Source organism: Myotis lucifugus, unplaced genomic scaffold (assembly GCF_000147115.1).
Source record: "Myotis lucifugus unplaced genomic scaffold, Myoluc2.0 scaffold_36, whole genome shotgun sequence".
Lineage (NCBI taxonomy): Eukaryota > Metazoa > Chordata > Mammalia > Chiroptera > Vespertilionidae > Myotis > Myotis lucifugus.
The window spans coordinates 5857168-5876069 of record NW_005871084.1 but is presented as its reverse complement, the minus strand read 5'-3'; the positions used below and the strand labels follow the sequence as shown (position 1 = coordinate 5876069).

Sequence of the window (18902 nt, the reverse complement as noted above, 5' to 3'; positions counted from 1 at the left end):
CTTAGCAAGCATCTGCTTTCATTTCCCATTTTTGGCGTATCTTCATGAATTAACTCTTGCAGCGGCAGGGAGAGGGGTAAGCACCTTGGCCGTGCCACCACAGCCCACGTGGCAGGCACAGTGGAGCGCTGCATGCGTGCTTGGCCCCAGCTGTGACCTACAGGGAGGCGCCTAGGGATGAAGGTCATACTCACGTACACTAAGGCAGGTGCGGACACTGGCGGGGAGGGGGCAGGGAGGGGAGCTACACCTGTGGCTCCAGAACCAAGAAAGAACAGTCGGTGGATAAAATCCAAACCCGCATCTGCCCATGGAATCTGGTGCCCACTCCAGACGTGGAGAGTCCTGTCTGATTCTGAGGAGAAGCAGAGCGTCCCACCTGCTCCCGAAGCTGTGCCGAGCCACACTGGCGTCACCAGCTCTGATTATCACTGGCGTGAGGGGCAGAGGACTCTGTGGGACAAATGCCTGGATTGTGGTCATAAAAACAAAGAGATGGGAAGCACACAGGTGTGTCAGAGGGCACGGGAGCGTGGCCACCTTGCTGCAGAGAGGACAGCCTCTCTGAGGCCTAGAGGATGAAGTGCACAGCAGGAGGCACGGGGACCATGTGTGGATTTGAGGGACAGGAGGATCTTAGAGGCCAGAGGAGGCAGGGGCAGACCCCACAGAGACCAGTCGGTCATTTGCAGTAGTTGGGGTGACAGTCTCTGGCATGCATCTGCAGATCACAAATCACATCCTAGGAGATGCAGGAGAAAAGATGGAGAATAGGTCATTATCTGCGGGAGCTCAGGATGGCAGATTGGAGAGAGGATCCTTGGACTGAGCTACCCATAAAGCGTTCAGATGAAGGAACTTGAAGGCCTGGGAGATAAAGTGAGTTGGTTGCCCAGATTGGCACCCAGCCTTCCTAACTTCTCATCCAGAACAGTGTTCACCCACCATGCCACCTCTTACATTTTAAAAAATCCATTAAAAGGAGGATAAGAATTGTACAAACTTTCTAACCAAAGGAGCCCCATCTCCACACAGGTGAGCAAGAATTACAGAACCTCTGAGTCCTTCTGTCGAATGCCATGTGCTGTCAAAATAATTAGTTCCCTTCTTCGTGTAATGTGGGAAATGTAATTGGGTTTTTTTAATAACTGACATACCATAAAATTCCATTTAAAGTGATTGGTTTTTAGTATTTCACAAGGTTTTACAATTATCATTATTATCTATTTCCAGAATTTTTAAAAAATCACTCTCTATTTTCCTCTCTCCCTAACCCCTGGCAATCAGTAAATCACTTCTGTTCTTATGGATTTGCTTATTTTGGAAATTATATATAATGGCATCATACAATGGCTTCTCTCACAGAACATAATGTTTTCAAGGTTCATCCATGTGATATGAGTTCTTCATCCTTTTTTTTTCTCCACTCCTTTTTATGGCTGAATAACATTCCATTGTATGGATACACCACATTTTGTTTATCTCTTCATTAGTTGATGACATTGACATAGTTTCCACTTTGCTGATGTGAATATTTGTGTACAAGTTTTTGTGTGAACATATATTTTCAGTTACCTTGGTTGTATATCTAGAAGTGGAATTGCTGGATTGTATGGTAACTTCAAATTTTTGAGAAACCACCACTGTCTTCCACAATGGCCGTACCATTTTCTATTTCCTCCAGCTGAGTGTGGGGTCTCCAGTTTCTCTTCCTCCTCACCAACACTTGTTATTGTCCATTTTTACATGATAGCCATGCTAGTGGGTGTGAAGTAATAGCTCATCGTGGTTTTGGTTTGTGTCTCCCTAATGACTAATGATGTTGAGCGTCTTTTCTTGAGCTTATTGGCCATTTGTGTATCTTTTTTGGGGGGTTAAATGTCCATTCAAATCTTTGCCTGTATTTTAATTGGGCTACTGGTCAATTTATTATTGAGATGTAATAATTACACTTTCTTTACTCCACATACTTTCATGCCAACACAATATCATAAAGTGGTATTTTCCCAAAAACAGTGAAAACAGCGTAAGCCTGGAGCAAGGAAAGGCCACGTGCCAGCAACTGCAGGACACTCAGAGGCTTCTAGCCAAAAGAAGGTAGTGGAATGAGGAAGGGGAGGAAGGAAAATGGAGAAACTTTCTTTTAAAGCCAAACGCTCAAGGCAGGTTACTGAGGCCTTGAAGGCACACTTAAAATGAGGTCAAGTGCCTGGGTCTTTTCTCTCCTCCACAGAGCCCTGCATGATAAATGCACCCCTTTGCCCCCCCCCCGCCCCTCCCCACACACAGTGTTTTGAATGTATTGAGAAAGCTGCTGAATGCAGGAGAATATTGCCCAGCAATTCTTAGAGGGCAGAGCCTGGGTCTCATTTGGCTTTAAGCCTCCTCAGCTCCTTATAAACGTATTTGGTTCCTGAATGAAGAAGCGACCGGAAGATGAGATTTCAAGGTTTAGTATAGATATGGTCTATTATATGAACACGATGAATCAAATAGCACAAGTGTTAACATATTTTTAGCACATTTTGCTATAGATGCATTGTGTCACCCATTTTTACCTTTGGTCTATTTTTTAAAATCCTCACCATAGGATGTATTGATTTTAGAGAGAAAGGAAGGGAGAGGGAGAGAAACTTTGATCGTTTGCCTCTTGTATCCACCCCAACTGGAGATCGAACCCACCACCTGAGTATGTGCCCTGACGTGGAATCAAACCCATGACTCCAACTAACTGAGCCAGGGCTCCACCTATGGTCTTTGAAGTACTGGGTTGTTGGCACCTCCTGGCAAGAGGGAACTGAGCCCACAGGTGGCTGAGTACCTTCTCCCTGCAGTATGTGCGTGGCTAGTAGAGCAGGGAATTTGACTCTGGTCTTCCCTCCAGAGAGCACCTCCTACCCTGGCCTGGAAGGCAGTTAGACTCACAGAATCTCCGTGATCCTACCTGGGAGCGGGCTCAACTCTCTTCCAGCAGGTGGACAAGGCAAGCAGCCTTTGACCCAGCTCCTTGGCTTCGAAGTCCCCAGAGCATCAGACTCCTTTGCAAATTATTTTCAGATTGTGCCCTGCTCAGGAAAAGAAGGAACCAACTAGGCTTCTCATTTGGGGCCCTCCCTAGTTCCTGAGGGCCCCTGCCTAATTTGCATCCTCAGCTCAATTTGCATCACAAAATGCACCCAAATGTCCCTGGACTTACTTCGGTAGGCGGGCAAGTTTTGTTTTTTGTTTTGTTTGGGTTTTTCATCTCCTGCCATTTCTCTAGCAGGTTTCTGGTTACATCCAGATGACACGTAGATTAGGTTTCATTTCATGTCGTTAGCCGGTGATTCAACTAGCCCAACTGCCTGGGCCAAGACCGTCCAGGACCCAGCCCCATTCGCTGGAGATGGCTTCTTCCGGGTGGCCTTGCGAGCCTGGTGGCCAAGTCACCGCACTTCTGCAGGCGGGCAGCTGGGTGTCCTTCAGTTGTATGCTCGAGGGTTGTTGTTTCCTCCTTTCCTTTTCCCCCAAACCTGGAGTCAATATTTTGGGAGTCAGGGGGCGGGGTGAGAGGAAGAGCAGGGGACAGAAGCTTGCCACTGCCACAGCGGCTCTGATCTGCAGGAATCCTCGGGACTCATTCAGCACAAAGCGGCTGCAGAGGAAATCCTGCCCAGCCAATGATAAGCGGGAAATGGAGTCACTTCCTCACCAGCTGCTTTATTCAGGCAGAAAGAGTCCTCACTTCCTCGCGTGTGCTCTTCTGGCCACCACTCACAGCGGCGGGGCTGCTGGCTTCCCCTTTTAATCCCAGGCATGTTAGTGTCGGGGAATTGCAGCTTCCTGGGATTCAAGGGGAACTCTCCTCTCCTCTGAAGTGTGTGTGCCTCGCTTCCCTCCTTCCCTCACTTCCTTCTTTCTCTTTCTCTCCTCTCACCTGGCAGGTGCCTGTCCTTAGGCTCTGGGGGCTGGAGCCGGCACAGACAGCGTTGGGAATGAGCCTCACACCCCTGAGTAGCATGCAGGACTAGTTACCTGGGGTCTCTGTGTTCCCAAGGACATCCAGAAGCAGCTCGGGACCTCCATCACCTCCCCTGTCCTATGAGCGTTTTACCTCCAGGCAGCATTTTCCAAGGGTGTCCTCAAAACCCAGCAGGAATCTCCCTGACAGAGGGAGAGATGGCCCAATGAGTTTAGAAAATGCCTTTGGCGACTCAGACATTCAACTAGGGTGTCATTCAAAATATGTAGCAACCAATAAGGCACAGACACTGACTAATCAAATTTGATGCTGACCATTAGCATTAGCTGAGCATCAGCCCCTCATAGGGAGATTAGAGTCTGCTGCAAAAAAAGCCCTGGATTTTGTTTAAGCCTGTCACCACTTATTTGTCCTTTGAACACCTCCCTTTAAAAATTATTATCTAGTAAGATATGTTTGGAAGACCTGTTCTATAGTAAAAGGTATCAGTTTATTTCATATCCACAGACATTTGCTGAGTGCCTAATATGTGACAGACACGTGCTCCAGGGATCTGACGATAAACAAAATGTGGCTCCTGCACCTCCAGGTGCTAACCGGGAAAGAACAGATGCTCTTCAGATAATACAGTGAGCAGGGAGCAGCCCGGGATTATTTAATTCAACCCGGGGGCTTGGAGAAAGTTGCCTGCGTAAAATGATTGCACTGAATCCCTGAGTGAACAGAAGTCAATTTACAGGTGACAGAAGTCGAGCAGGCGAACTAGGCTGAGGCCAGAGCACTGGGAGATGTGGATGGCATGGTAAAGGATTTGGACTGACACACGGAAGGGACAGCTTTGATTCCGACTGGATAACCCTGGTTGCTCTATGGAGAGGGTATTGAACGGCAGGCCACAGACTGAAGGCAGAGATCAGATGGGGAATCATAGCAGAAGTGTTGGGGAGAGAAGGTAATGGGGATGGAGAAATCAGTGTTGCATACACTGCCCTGTCCAGTCCCCTTGCCCTTCACTTCAGTGCTATCTAGCTGACCTCTAGATACAGGAGGTACAGCCTCTGCATCTCTTTCCCAAGGGCTTTCTCTGGCCTCTAGAGCCCACTTTGCCTGTGCACATGACGGGCCATAACTGCTGGGGTATTGATGCCTCCATAGGAGCAACCCGCGGCCAATGAGTACAAGGGGTTGGTGTGTAAATACCCCAGCTCCCTGGCCCCTTAGTGGAATAACAAAAAGAGCATTTTCTGCACTGGCCCCCAGGTTTCTCAGTGGGATTAAGTTCCAGTTACCACCAGCAGCAACTTGCTAGGTAAGGTAATTCATGGCTGCGTTCCTTCCAGACCCCCTACTAGTGGTTCCTGAGATCATCTCCCAAATAACCTGATTACACTCAAGTCTTTGTCTTGGGGTCTGCTTCGGGAGGAGCCCCACCCAAGACGATGGGATTTCCCATTGAATGAATGGTCGGGGAGGGATGAGAAAGAGGAAAATGTCTAGAAGTCTCTCAGGGTATAGGTTTACTTAACAGCATGGACACTTTGAAGATAGGAAGGAAGACAACTTGCTGGAGGAGGGGATGGTAACCCGTTTTGGACTGGCTGCATGGTAACTTCCGGTGGGACCTCTTAGAAAGTGACTGGGATTGGAATCTGGTAGTCAGAGGATCAAGTGGGGTTGCATATAAAGATGTCAGAGACACCATCATGGGATGGTATCTAAGACCATGAGAGTGAAGGAGATTGGCCAAAGGAAGAGAAGGCTGTCCAGACAAGCCCGGGAGATGGAGCACCTATCAGGGCAGGCAGAGGAGGAGGTGCCATGGAGAGGAAACTCTCCAAGAGCGCTTGTAGTCCATCCAGTGTGTAAAGCACCCAGTGAGATACACGCGAAGAGCATCCAGTGAATATAACCGTGCGGAGGGTATGTCTGGTCTCTGGGTGGTGGTTTCAGAGGCACAATGGAGGAAGAAGCCAGACTGGGTGGATTAAAATGAAGGTGGGAAGACAGCCGAGAAGGTGGGTTAGCAACTTGTCCAAGACGGCAAAGAGAGAGAAGATAACGGTCGGGATGGAACACAGCATCAGCAGTCACTCTGAGGAAATCTGAATTTACTTTTTTTTCGTCAGAGGATAAATACCCCCAACTCCCTTGTCCTTCAAGGATTAACTCAGAAGCATGTGTTCTCTACTGAGGAAATCTGAATGTTTGTATGCCAAGGAAAAAAGAGACCAAAGGAAGGGTGAGGTTGAAATTGCTGTTGAAAGCAGGAACAATTGATGGAGGAAGGTTCCAGAAGCAATGGGAGACTGTGGGCTGTGGGTGCAAGGTGCGAAGGGTCGGGGAAGGACAGACAGCAATGTAAGCTGATGGGTGCGCCAGGATAGGAAGCTGCGATAATTCCCACCCAATGGCCCCGAGTTTCTCAGAGAAGAAAGAGGTGACAGCAGTTGCTAAACAGCGAGGAGAATATGTGAGAAAAGTGGTGGCTGTTTGGAATAATCGTGAAAAGGAACAGAGAAAGCATCTGAGCAAGGGTAAGGGTATGTTAAGTGGTTTCAAGAACTCACTGAGTTTGGAGGCCCTGAATTCAGAGTCACATTGGTCTGCATGGTTGGGTAACTTCTTTCGGCAACACTTGAAGGCCAGAGGAGGCTGCTATGGGATGGGGTCCAGGCTGGAGCACAGAGGAAGGTCAGGATGGGAGGAAGCACATTGAGGGAAGCAAGGAGGAGGCACCAGGGAGAGAGAAGAACCACGGCTTGTAGATGTTCTAACCCAGTAAGCACAGGAGGCCTCTCCTCTCCCCCTCCACCTCACACCAGCCTATCGGTACCCACTGTAAGTAACTCACTTGACCTCTTTAGATTTCATTTGCCTTACCTATTGAAAAAGAGCTAATATCTTTCTTGGGCATTATTATACCAATCTGGGAGATCTGAACTTACTTGGAGGGTTCTTGCAGCCAAAGTTTTGTGTGACTATGGCGCATCCTTGCCCTTTTTTTTCTTTCCCTAATTCTCAGATTGTCATGAGAGAGGTGATTCCCATGGAGACAAAATGATAAAGCCATGAGAAATGGAAAATACCCAGGGCAGTTGATAGCAGTGTTTGATTTCCTGTTGGCACCATCTGATTTTCTTTTTACTTCCCTCTTACCACCGACAGGTGTGCTCTGGGCAGGATACAAAATGGCAGCACACCTGCGTTTTGGTTAGTTCAGAGGTGCACACAGAGGCAGCATCTCTCTGCATCATACACTCTTTAGGTCAAGATGGCTCTCTCCCCCTGGGGCTCTCCATGGTCATATAATGCCTGTATCCACAGTCAGCTCAGAGGCTGTGGGATGAAGCTGAGTGTCTCAGGTGTTTATAACCAACCGAGCCATATTAAATTTCCCCACCGTCTAAGGAGAGCCGAGAACCCACACTGAGCCAGGGCCCTGAACTTGCAGACGCTGGTTTAGCTGTTACCTGTGTCACTCAGTCTTAAGTTGGGAGCATCTTTCCTTGCCAGTGAATCTAGGGCACACGTTCCAATGGCTGAACCATATTTCATCCTATGGATGTGCCGTAAGTTCTTTACCCAGTCATGTTTTCAGACATTTAAGTCGTTTTCATGTTTTAACTATTATAAACAATCAGAGCATTTTATTAATTACTTTTTTCAAGATAAATAACCAGAAGGGGAATTACTAACAAAAGGACAGTATTTTTAAAGTTTTTGATACTCATTGCCAAATACGTAAAGGTCTCTCCGTTGGTCTTTCCTCAGGGAGGAGAAGTTGTGTAAGAGCACCTGGCCCCCACCCTCACCCCCACCCCACTGGTTTCAGCAGAACTCAGCGTTGCTCATCTGATTTGTTTGTCTTTAAATATCATTTTATTTGGAATCAGGTTTAAGTGAAACTTTTTTGAAGAATTCTTAAGAGGAAAAGGAAGATATTGGAGGGTGGGCTGGCTCCAGGGAGGTATGCGTGTAGGGGTGGCGAGGACGGGGGGTTAGAGAGGGAGAGAAGGGGGTGACAGTGGTCCCAGGCCTGGTCCCATTGCAGGAGAGACAAGGACACTTAGGAGTCTGAGCCTGGTCTGTTCTGGTCCACACCCCCCTGGCTCACTTTCCGCCCTGCAGCACGGGTTTGGGGGTGGGAGTGGGGCCTTCCTGTCCGGTTGATGCCGGCCTAGGATGGAATTCAGACTCAGACCATCTGCAGCCTCCGAGTTTGAGGTTTGTGGAGAAGCTGCCTGCGAAACAGTGACTAGAGCTGGGGCACCGCCTGTCTCCTCTGTGATGTGAGGGGTCAGCAAAAAGAGAAAGGACCCCCCTTGGGACCTGCTCTTCGCACCCCTGAAATCGGGCAGAGCCCTTGCCAGTCCTGGCATGAGCCAGGCTGGCAGTGCCTCCAAATACATAGACTGGGGTTTGGTCTGAGTCACATGACAACAGCCCAGGTTTTCTTTTTCCCACTTTGTTGCTTCTAATACATAAAATGAGCATGTGTTTATTTAATACAGCTTTCAGACTTAAACAAATAATGACAGACTGTTCAAACAGACTTCGGAAATCGCCCTAATCAGGATGTTTGGAAAAGCAAGAAGACAGTAGGAAAGGAGCTTTTAGGACCTTCAGTCCTGAGCCCAGAGGGTCCGCTTGGCACTTTGGAACACAGATGGGCAAAGCTCAGAGGCCCGATTCAATCTCAGGGGGTTAATGATGCCTCAGCCCACAACCTGACTTACCAATTGATGAGGAAGTACAGATGGGCATTGTAATTTCACTTCCTGTCTTCCACCGGAACACATCACGTGTGCATTTTAATTCACAATTTCTGTAGACATCGCCAGGCATCTTTAGAGGGAGCTTATGAAGTGCGCTGTGAAAACCTGCCCTTCCCTCCTTCCCCTCGGTGGACCCTCTGGAGGGAGGGGCAGGTTCAGGACGCCTGCAGCAGGTTTGCAAGGGAGCAGACTAGAGAACACGTTAATGTTGCCACTAGTTCACGTTCTGGGCCACGTTGACAAATGGCTTTGATTCACCTACGTTAATCTTCACAATAACCAATTTTATGGGTGAAGTAAATGAGGCTCAGGATTGGGTAATTTGTTCAAGGTCACGAGCAATAAAATGTCAAGGCTGGGATTTCACCCAGACCTTCTCTCCAAGTCCAGAGCTGTTCCCAGGCCCCTGGGGGCTGCGTCAGCGCCTCTGCTCTTGGTCTTTGGGTCAAGAGATGCTATGTTAGCTCATCCCCCCCAGATGTGCATTTTCTTTGTAATGCACATCAGCAATGGCCCATTAGGAGCACAGTGTCAGGAGAGGAGATTATTCCAGCCCAGGAGAGGAAGGGGTATTTAGACATGCATTTCTTCTGCCCCTGGGACTGTGCACCAGGCAGAGGAGGAGGGAATGCCAGCCCATGTGTCCCTGCTTTCTCCACTTTCCCAGGATGGCTTCTTGTCCAGAAAGGTCAGACGGCCAGAGTCTTAGTCCGTTTCATAGTCAGCCACAGACAACTCCAACTGGTAACTAAAGAAATGTGGAGTCCAGCCACGGACCTTCTTTCCTACTGCCAGTGCTCCGAGGGCGTCCTTTGGCTGGGCTGTTGGGGGTTCCAGCCTGCCCACCCCTCAGGGAGGGCTCCAAGATGTCCCCGGCTGTGTCTGTGGGACCTGAGGCTGCACTTTGCAAGGGGCAGTTTCTCCTGCCTGTAAATATGTCCCGACCCCTTTCTGCCCCATTTATCCCTGATTATATATAGGGAAGGTATGTGTCTTGATAAGCAATCATGATTTTTACCTCAGCTTTGTGCTAAGAGCACTAAGCACATATTTCATTATCTGTTAGAGCAGGGGTGGGGAACCTTTTTTCTGCCAAGGGCCATTTAGATATTTATAACACCATTCATGGGCCATTCAAAATTGTCAACTTAAAAATTAGCCTGCTATATTTGGTCAAACTTTTACTGAACTCACCACCTGATGCCTTGGCAGGGCCAGACCAAATGATTTCTGGGGACTTATAAGGCCCTCGGGCCGGACATTCCCCACCACTGTGTTAGAGCCTGGCTCTGCTAAGGCTCAATTTTGGAACAGTTTAACAATAGATTTAAAAAGAAGAAAACCCTTGCGCCCTCTCCTGGTACAAGTTAATCTAGTACATCTGAGGTCCCGATCTCCCACACTTGCTGGCTCACCAACTGATCTTGTGCTGTTGACACACTAGATAGAACGTTGGGTCTTCTGTGGTCCATGATCACAAAGGTTCTTTAAAACCTTTCTTCACAGGCCACCCTGTGCATCATGGGATGTTGAGCAGTATCCCTGGCCTCTGCCCACAGATGACCTCATCCCAAACCATGACTACCAAAAATGTTTCCAGATATTGCTCAACATCACCTGTGGGGCAAGACCACCCTCAAGACCAGTGAGAACTGCTGCCCTAACCCCTTGTCTGCCTTTTGTAAAAGGTGTTACTGGTCCCAGGGCAACCAGTGAGAGGGTGGGGATGACTCCACAGAAACCTTTTGTGACTTTAGTAAACAATTAAAAAATATATTTTTATTGACTTTAGAGAGAGAGAAAGGGAAAAGGATATAGAGAAACATCAACGATAAGAGAGAATCATTGATCCACTGCCTCCTGGGGATTGAGCGCAAATCCTGGCATGTGCCCTGACCAGGAATTGACCTGTGATCTCCTGGCGTGGTTCAGTAAGCAATTTTGATGGCTGGTCAAGTGTGTTCACCTGCTAGGAATTTGTCTAAATACACACACACTACACACATACACACACACAACCCCCACATCTAAACAAGTACATAAAAATTTATGTAAGAGATGTAGCATAATATTGTTTAGTAAATGTTTAAAACAACCCAAATAAAGAATTGGTTCAAGAAAGCACAGCATAATATATGGAATACTATGCAGTCATGAAAAATAATTGTGTAAATCTTTATTTATGTGCCTTGTTTATTGGGTGCATGTTAGCCTTTGAGTTTGACACTTGTATTAGGTTAAAGAGAATTCAAACCAGTGAATGGATTCAGAAAACTTGAATCATTCATTGAACATTTATTAAGCACCTACATGTACAAGACCATGCACAGCCTGGGAGACAATGATACCTGGTCCCCTTACTGCAGTATTTGCCCCAAACAGACAAAAACACTGTGAAGATTGTCAGAACCTCCTCTGCGCAGCAATGTCAGAAGTTTCCGCGTGTTACTGTCTCCCATAATGAAATCATGCGCTCCCATTCCAGGTTGTTGAAATGCCTAAATAAATCACACCATGTGAAAAAGCATTTCATTTACTGAGTTATATATTTAGATAGATTTACAGAGTTGTCCAAATAATAATTGGGTCCAAATGTGGAACCTAATCTTCCCCAACAAATCTAAGGAACGAGCTAAGACAACCCAGAGACCTTTGCTACAAACACTGCAGGCCTGGCTTCCAAGCAGCGGTACGAAGGGAAGCCAGGAGCCATCTTTGCCCAGGGACCTGTGTGTCCATTGACACAATCTGACCATAAATGACCACATGCTTGTAAAGTTCACAACTTGAGTTAAATGCGAAGTTGTGGTCATCCAGTCTGGCCGTCCCTCCCTCGCCCCCCCACCCCCCGGGAGAAACCCTAGGATGGCTTTCTTTCCCAGAGAGCACCCTGTCCTTGACCTCAGAAGCTAGGCCTGCAACCAGCGGAGGCCGCCCTGCTGTGTCCACCACATCAGCCTCCCGGGCAGACCAAGCACTCACTGAGCTGTTGTTAGGGCATCAGCAGAATAAAGGGCACTGGTTGGATCTGGGTTCAAATACTGGCCCTACTGTTGACTAGACAAATCCTTTACCCTCTGTGATTCTCAGGGTTTTTCCACCTACAGAACAGGAATAAACAAAACGACTCCATAAGTTTGGCATGAAGAATAAATAAAGTAATGCATGTTAGGCATTCATTACAAGTGCCTGGCATATAGCAAGCATTCAATAAAGGAGTGTTGTCGTAGTCATGGGGTTTTATTATACCTATGAATGGCCATGCTCATGAAAATTGCAAAGCCTCCCAGATTTGTAACCACCTTTTCTGTTTTATTTTCCCCCTTCGAACTTACCCGTCTCTAACATACTTATACATTTATTTTGTTTATTGTCCATCCCACTCGACTAGATAAAAGCTTTGTGAGGCAGGAACTTTCAACCTATGTCATTCACTGCTGTTTCTCTAGGGTGCCTGGCACATAAATAGGGTCTCAATAAATAATTCTTGAATGAAAGTGAAAAGAGTGGGTCCACTCTCCGTCTCTAATACCCTCTCTTTTTCTTCCCTCCTCTCTCCCCTGCAGGACGCCTTTGTGGAACTGTATGGCCCCAACATGCGGCCTCTGTTCGATTTCTCCTGGCTCTCTCTGAAGGCACTGCTCAGCCTGGCCCTGGTGGGAGCTTGCATCACCCTGGGTGCCTATCTGGGTCACAAGTGAAGGCAACAGGCCTGCCCCAAACAAATATGCAAAAGGTTCATGAAAGCAGTAGAAATATATGCATTGTTGGGATGTACCATGAAACGGAGCTGTGGTCTCTTAAAAACAAGCAAACAACAAACAACAAAAACAGCTTTCAGGCTCCACGTCGAATCAGCTATTTACTGCCAAAGGGAAATACCATTTATTTTTTACATTATGGAGAAAAAGATTTATTTATTTAGGACAGTCCCATGGAGCACCCTGTCCTTGGAAAGCCTACTACCAGTCATTGCCAAGCTCCACCGGTGTGGCTCCACCTGGATCTCCTGTGCCTATAAACGGATTCGCTTTCCATGTTAGTGGCCGGGCTGACTCACCATCTGAAGGGCAAACTGATGGAGAACATGACTGTTCCAGAAGCCGGCCTGCTGGCTGCTGGAGGTTTGGAAGAAGGTGTTCATTTTCCTTGCATTGATTTGCCCCCGGGGGCTGTGATATTCATAGAGGGAGGTGCTTGGAGGGAAGTGCATTCTTTTCCGGCCAGAAGAACCTACGCTTTGCATATGGCTCACATGGTACATGCCTGGTTGGCAGAAAAAAAAAATGGGAACTTCAGATGGACTTGGTATCCGCCAAGATTTCCACACCGAAGGACAGTGGTAGGAAAAATGCCCTTAAACCATAGGAAAGTATTTTTTTAAGCTACCAATTGTGCCGAGAAGCATTTTAGCAATTTCTACAAAATCATCCAGTACCTTAAGCCCTGATGTGTATATTCTTATATTTTGGATACGCTCCCTCTCCAAAAACTGGCTCTGTGCGTGAAACAGAATCCTTGGGAATGCGAGGAAGTGGACGTCTCGGCGACTCCTTCGGCATCAGGAAGGCTGCAGTTACAGAAGCATCAGGCCGCCACAAGTGCCTGCTTTTCCGCAAGAGGCCGCGGTTGGAAGTCCCGCTTCGTCCCGGTTGGGAGGCCTCATCCTGGAACCGAGCCTGGGCACTCGCTGGCCTGCTCCATGGATTTCAAACAGAGGCCTGTGGTCTCCCGGCGTCTGGAAGCTGAGGAGTCAGAATTCCACTGTCAGGAACGAAGAGCAGGCTGGGGCCTGGTACACCGGGGCCCTCCAGGGAGGCCCTTTTCCATGTCGAGTGTGGAGCCTGGAGCCTGGGAACCAACGCTCCTAAGATGTTTGTCACTGTGCAGGGAAGGACACAGAGGCACTCTGCCCTTCCTAGCAGAGGGAGGTGGTGAAGGCTGGAGCGCCCCCACCGAAATGGAACAGCAAAGAAAGGAGGCACGTGCGTGCAGCCCGCGTGCAGTGTGGCCGCTGCGCATGCATGCGAGTTGGCTGCGCGGCCACCCACCCATCTGAGCAGTTTAGAGTGAGGCTTTACATGACTTAGGGGAGGGTCATAAATCCTGAAGGAAGCACTGGGATGAGGTGTCATGGATTAATTGACCCATGTCTGTGGAGTTGCGATGTAAAACATTATCTTGTCATTGTAGTTTGGTTTTATTTGAAAACCTGACAGAGGGGGGAAAAAAGTTCCAGGTGTGGAATGTGGAGTTTATCTGTACCTCCTGGGCATTAAAAGGAAAAAAAAAATAGTGGTGGACAGCTCTAGAGAAGTAGTGAAAGAAGTGATCTTCAGCTGATAAACTAGGAAATATGTTTTCAAGTTTAGAGAGCCTGAGACACACGTGGAATAACTGTGGCATTATTGCATTATATACCATTTATCTGTATTAACTTTGGAATGTACTATGTTCAATGTTTAATGCTGTGGTTAATATTTCGAAAGCTGCTTTTTAAAAAAAATACATGCATCTCAGCATTTTTAAAAATTGTATTTAGTTATGGCCTCTACATTCTTTGTTAGCAAAAATGATCATTTTTCCATTTGAGATTCTTGTCTCTTAATTGTTTAAAAGCATTTCTGAGAAGATGAGCTAAGTCCCGGGTCTCAGCTACTGGAGAAACCCTGGAGCACGCCGGCCACGGAGTTATGTGCACTTCCATGACCACATAATTGTTTATTGCAAGGGACATACCTGTTGTCTCTGCCCTTGTTCCTTGAGGGTTTATTTGTACCTGGACAAATCAGAATTCAACTCACATTATTTAGGCTTGCATACATGTTTGGTTAAACCCATGAGGTTCATTCAGTTGAAAATCGAGATGGGAAGTGACCAGGGGATTAAATTCTGGCTCCGATGGTTTGACCTTTCGAGAGTTGCTTTCCATGGCCTGTTTCCACATAGACTCATCCAGATCCCTCCTTCCGCAGGGCCCTTTCCCTGGCTGTCCTTCAGGTTTTTCCTGACATGCAGTGGCACTTATGCCCCATGCCCCACACCGAGAAAGCAGGAAACCCCATGGTATGAAGCCAGACCTCCCTGGCGGGCCTCAGGGAACGGGACGATCAGACCTTTGAATGATTCTAATTTTTAAGAGAAATATTATTTTATGAAAGGTTTACATTGTCAAAAGTGATAAATATGGAATATCAAATCCTGTGCTGCTATCCTGCCAAGATCATCTTAATGGAGTCAGTTTGCAGTACACTCCAAGTGGCGACAGCCTCCAAGCTGCTTTAGAGTAACAATGAAGAACATGGACGTTTTTAATATAGAGTCTGTTTGTCTTTTATTGTCGTTTTTGTTATTGTTCAAACTGGGATTTGCAGAATATTCAAAAAAATGTATATATATATTAAAAAAAAAAAAACTCCCAGGGGTTGGCTTCTGGCTGGTTTCCTTTGCTGTGGGGTTTTGTTATCTGGTTTTGATGGTGAGCGTGCCCAGCTGCCTGCCCCCAGAACTGTACAGTATTGTGGCTGCACTCACTCTAAAAGTAGTTATGTTGCATTTTTCTTGTTGTTAAAAACATGTTAGAAGCAACGAATGTATATAAAAGCTTCAACTAGTCATTTTTTCTTCTCCTTTTTTTATTGTCTCAATTATTTTGTGATCAGACAACCAGAGGACCATCCTACTTATTTCTTATTGAGAAGAGTCACACCCGAATGCATGGTGCATATGTTGGCCAGGGTCAAGGTTAGCTAGAACACACGCACTTTCCCAATGGGGGTCAAGGGCTCTAAACAGAACCACAGGAGAAAATCACTGAAGAACCTCTGCAGTCCTCCCAAGCCCCAGTGCACAAGCACTCCGAAAGAGAGATCAAAACAGTCAACGTGTACTATAGCAGACAGTCCATCTGAGTTTGTACAGTGGCTGAAAAATCTTGTATGTTTTAAGATTTGGGTTAAAGTCACATTTCGAATTTAGGAAGCACCTTTCAATATGCCAACAAACAAACAAAAACATATTCTGCCCCAGCCCACTTATCTCTGCATATTCAGATATGACTTTTATTTCTTTAGTATTTATTGCTTATCATTGAAAGATCTAGTCCTGGCCCAGTGTGGGAAATTAGGAAGCGATTATAAATCAAGAGGAGTTATAATAATCAGGATGAAACATAAATAAGGCAGTCCCCACACATGTCTGGCTTTCATATTAAGGTTCTACTGATTGAACAGAATTGCAAGTCATCTAACATGTAATTAAACTTATGCTAAAATGACTACAAGTGCGAACTTAAATTCTCATTTCAATTGTACTTCTAAGGCAATGGTTGTTTTTATCCTTTCTTATCACTAATAGTTAGTAATGTACACCTGCTCTATCAGAAAGAAACAGGAAGGGCTTGAAATACAAGCCATGCTAAGGAAATTAGGGAGTCAGTTGAAATTCTATTCTGATCTTATTCTGTGGTGTCTTTTGCTTCCCAGACAAATGCAGTTGCACACTTTTTAAAAAATACAATTCTACATTGTCAGGCTTATGAAGGTTCCAACCAGAACTTTATTGTTATTCAATTTGGATCTTCCAGAGATTTTTTTTTTAATTATTATGGGACAAAGGACATTTGTTGCAGGGGTAGGAGGGAGGAATTTTCAAAAGAGCAAAACATTCCCAAGATTGGATTAGAGCGTGGAGGTTTCAGAAGAGCCAGGACTGTGGGATATGAAATGGAAATGAGTGTGACCTTTCGCTAGGGGTCAATGTCATATCTCCATGAAGGAACTTACAAAACAAGCAAGAAACATTTTAAAGTTCTGTGATAATGGTTAGATTCTAGAGACATCAGAACAACTCAAAATCCAGCTCTGTACAGCAGTGCATAAGGACCAAAACACTTAAACATTTGCCCGCAATGGCATATATTTCAAGCCTGGGTATGTCTAATGGCTACTTAAACAATAAATTTGCAGTTTTAAACAATAAAATATTTAATGAAAACCTTCTGGTTGGTAGGAACATCTGTTTCTAAGTATTTATTATGCACAATACAGAAAGAAAATAAAAACAAAAAAATGTAAAACTCGATTGAGTAAGTGGTAATACAGGTCCATTGTCTTTAACCCAAAAAATCATTCTGTTCCATGTCTGTGCTCATAGGACAGACCTTGGACAACCACAAAATATGCATCCCACTGGACACAAAGAAACCCAGATGGAGTATGAATGGTATTGCACCAATTCATCATGCTACCCCAGAAAAATAATTTAAAGCCAATTTCCTGTTGATGATAGTTTGTTTTGGGTACCAATGTAAGCCTAGCAAACAAAAACACCTGTGCAAGACAGAAAGACTTCATCAAAATATCCTGGGACTGTTACCAGATATGACTGTGATGTAGATACTTGGTAATGCCATATACCTAAACCTTTTGGGGACTCTGCAGTGGGCCTTCCAAGCTAGCTCATTTTATTAAGTTTTTCCCTCTGGGGTACCATTTGAAAGAGTGATAGCCAATCAAATTTCTCTCGGGGAAGTGTTAGTGGTTGTGTTTAATATACTGTCTTCTTAAGTTTTCAACCAAGCTTTGCTTTTGTTTTGAGATTATTTTTGTTTGAAATAAAATAAGTGTATAAAAAGTGTTTTTGTATTGAAAGCTTTTGTTATCAAAATTCCACTTTGACCTTCCATGACTGCTTTAAGATGAATACTTTTTAGGGGTGGCTGCTATCCTGTAACACTTCACACACAGGCACGCACACACACAAACATGGTAAGCATATTTTAGATGGTTAAGATAGAGTAAGTCTCTAGTTGATCAGCATTAATAAAAGGGCCTTTTTTGTGTTATCAGAAAAAGCCACCTTGCTATTAAACTTTCCTTGTCTTCCCAGTTAATATTGTGAAGAAAAATAAAGTGTGAGATATTGGTTGTGCCCTAGAATTGTTTATAATGTGGTGACAAGACTTTGCTCTGCCATTCATCGTCATTAAACAAGACTTTTAAAAGCCCCTTAACAAGCCAGTAGAACCACCAGATACCTCATGCTAACGAAGCCCCAGGGGACCTGGCTATGGATTGCCTTACAGGTGAAACCACCTTAGAAGGCAGCCCTTCTGTTTCCTGGTTACTAAACCCCCAGGTTAGTTAGATCCAAGATAGACTAGGCTTGGGTTCTACTCCCAAAGAGAACCATTGCCGTTCTTGTGTGTGCTTGTCCACACCAACTGGCGATCCCAGACTTTACTGGCAATCTTATCTAATAAAAGAGAAACATGCAAATTGACTGTACCTCCGCTACACCCACAAGTCACACCCACCAGCCAATCAGGAGCGAGTATGCAAATAAACCCAACCAAGATGGCGGCAGCCACAGAGCTGGAGCAAACAGGAGGCTTGGGTTGCCCCTGGCGATGGAGGAAGCCAAGCTTCCCGCCTGCCCTGGCCGGCTGTGGGCTCCACTCAAGGCTACAAAGTTTCAATTATAGAAGATAAATAAATCACAGATACCTGCTTCTAGCCACTGTGGCCTCCACTCAAGGAGGGTCTGGGAGCTGGGTTGCCCGGGGCTGTGGCCAGCCAGAAAACAGCCATCAGTCCCTCACCCAGGCTGGCCAGGCACCCCAGCGGGGACCCCCACCCTGAAGGGGGTGTGGCCAGCATGCAAACAACCCTCAGCCCCTCACCCAGGATGGCCACATCCCCATGGGGTGAGGGTCCCCGCTGGGGGGCTTGGCCAGCCTGCAAGCAGCCATCAGCCCCTCACCAAAGCTGGCCAGGCATCCCAGTGGGACACCCCATCCTGAAGGGGGTGTGGCCAGCCTGCAAACAGCCATCAGCCCCTCACCCAGGCTGCCCTATGCCCCAAGGGAACCCTCACCCTGATCCTGGATACCCTTCAGGGCAAACCAGTCGGCCCCAACCTGTGCACCAGGCCTCTATCTATACTGATAAAAGGGTAATATGCTAATTAGACTGGGAGACCTTCCAGGAGACCTTCTGGACATTCTTCTGGACAAAGCCATGGTAGTGGGGCCGAGGTAGAGGTGGTTAGCGGCCAAGAGGGGAGGGCAGTTGTGGGTGATCAGGCTGGTGGGGGGCAGGGCCATTGGGGGTAAGCAGACCAGCAGGGGGGCCAGTGGGGGCAAGCAGGCCACCAATGGGGGTCAG

The 18902-nt window shown here is 46.5% G+C and overlaps 1 protein-coding gene across 1 annotated transcript in view; it reads left to right on the top strand.

Moving 5' to 3' along the window:
• Positions 1 to 17373, top strand: part of BCL2 (BCL2, apoptosis regulator) — a 166292-nt gene extending 148919 nt beyond the window's left edge. The window contains 1 exon segment of the mRNA XM_014454434.1: positions 12303 to 17373. Coding sequence (XP_014309920.1) covers positions 12303 to 12437 — 135 coding nt within the window. The 3' untranslated portion in view covers positions 12438 to 17373.
• Positions 17374 to 18902: the final 1529 nt, after the last annotated feature.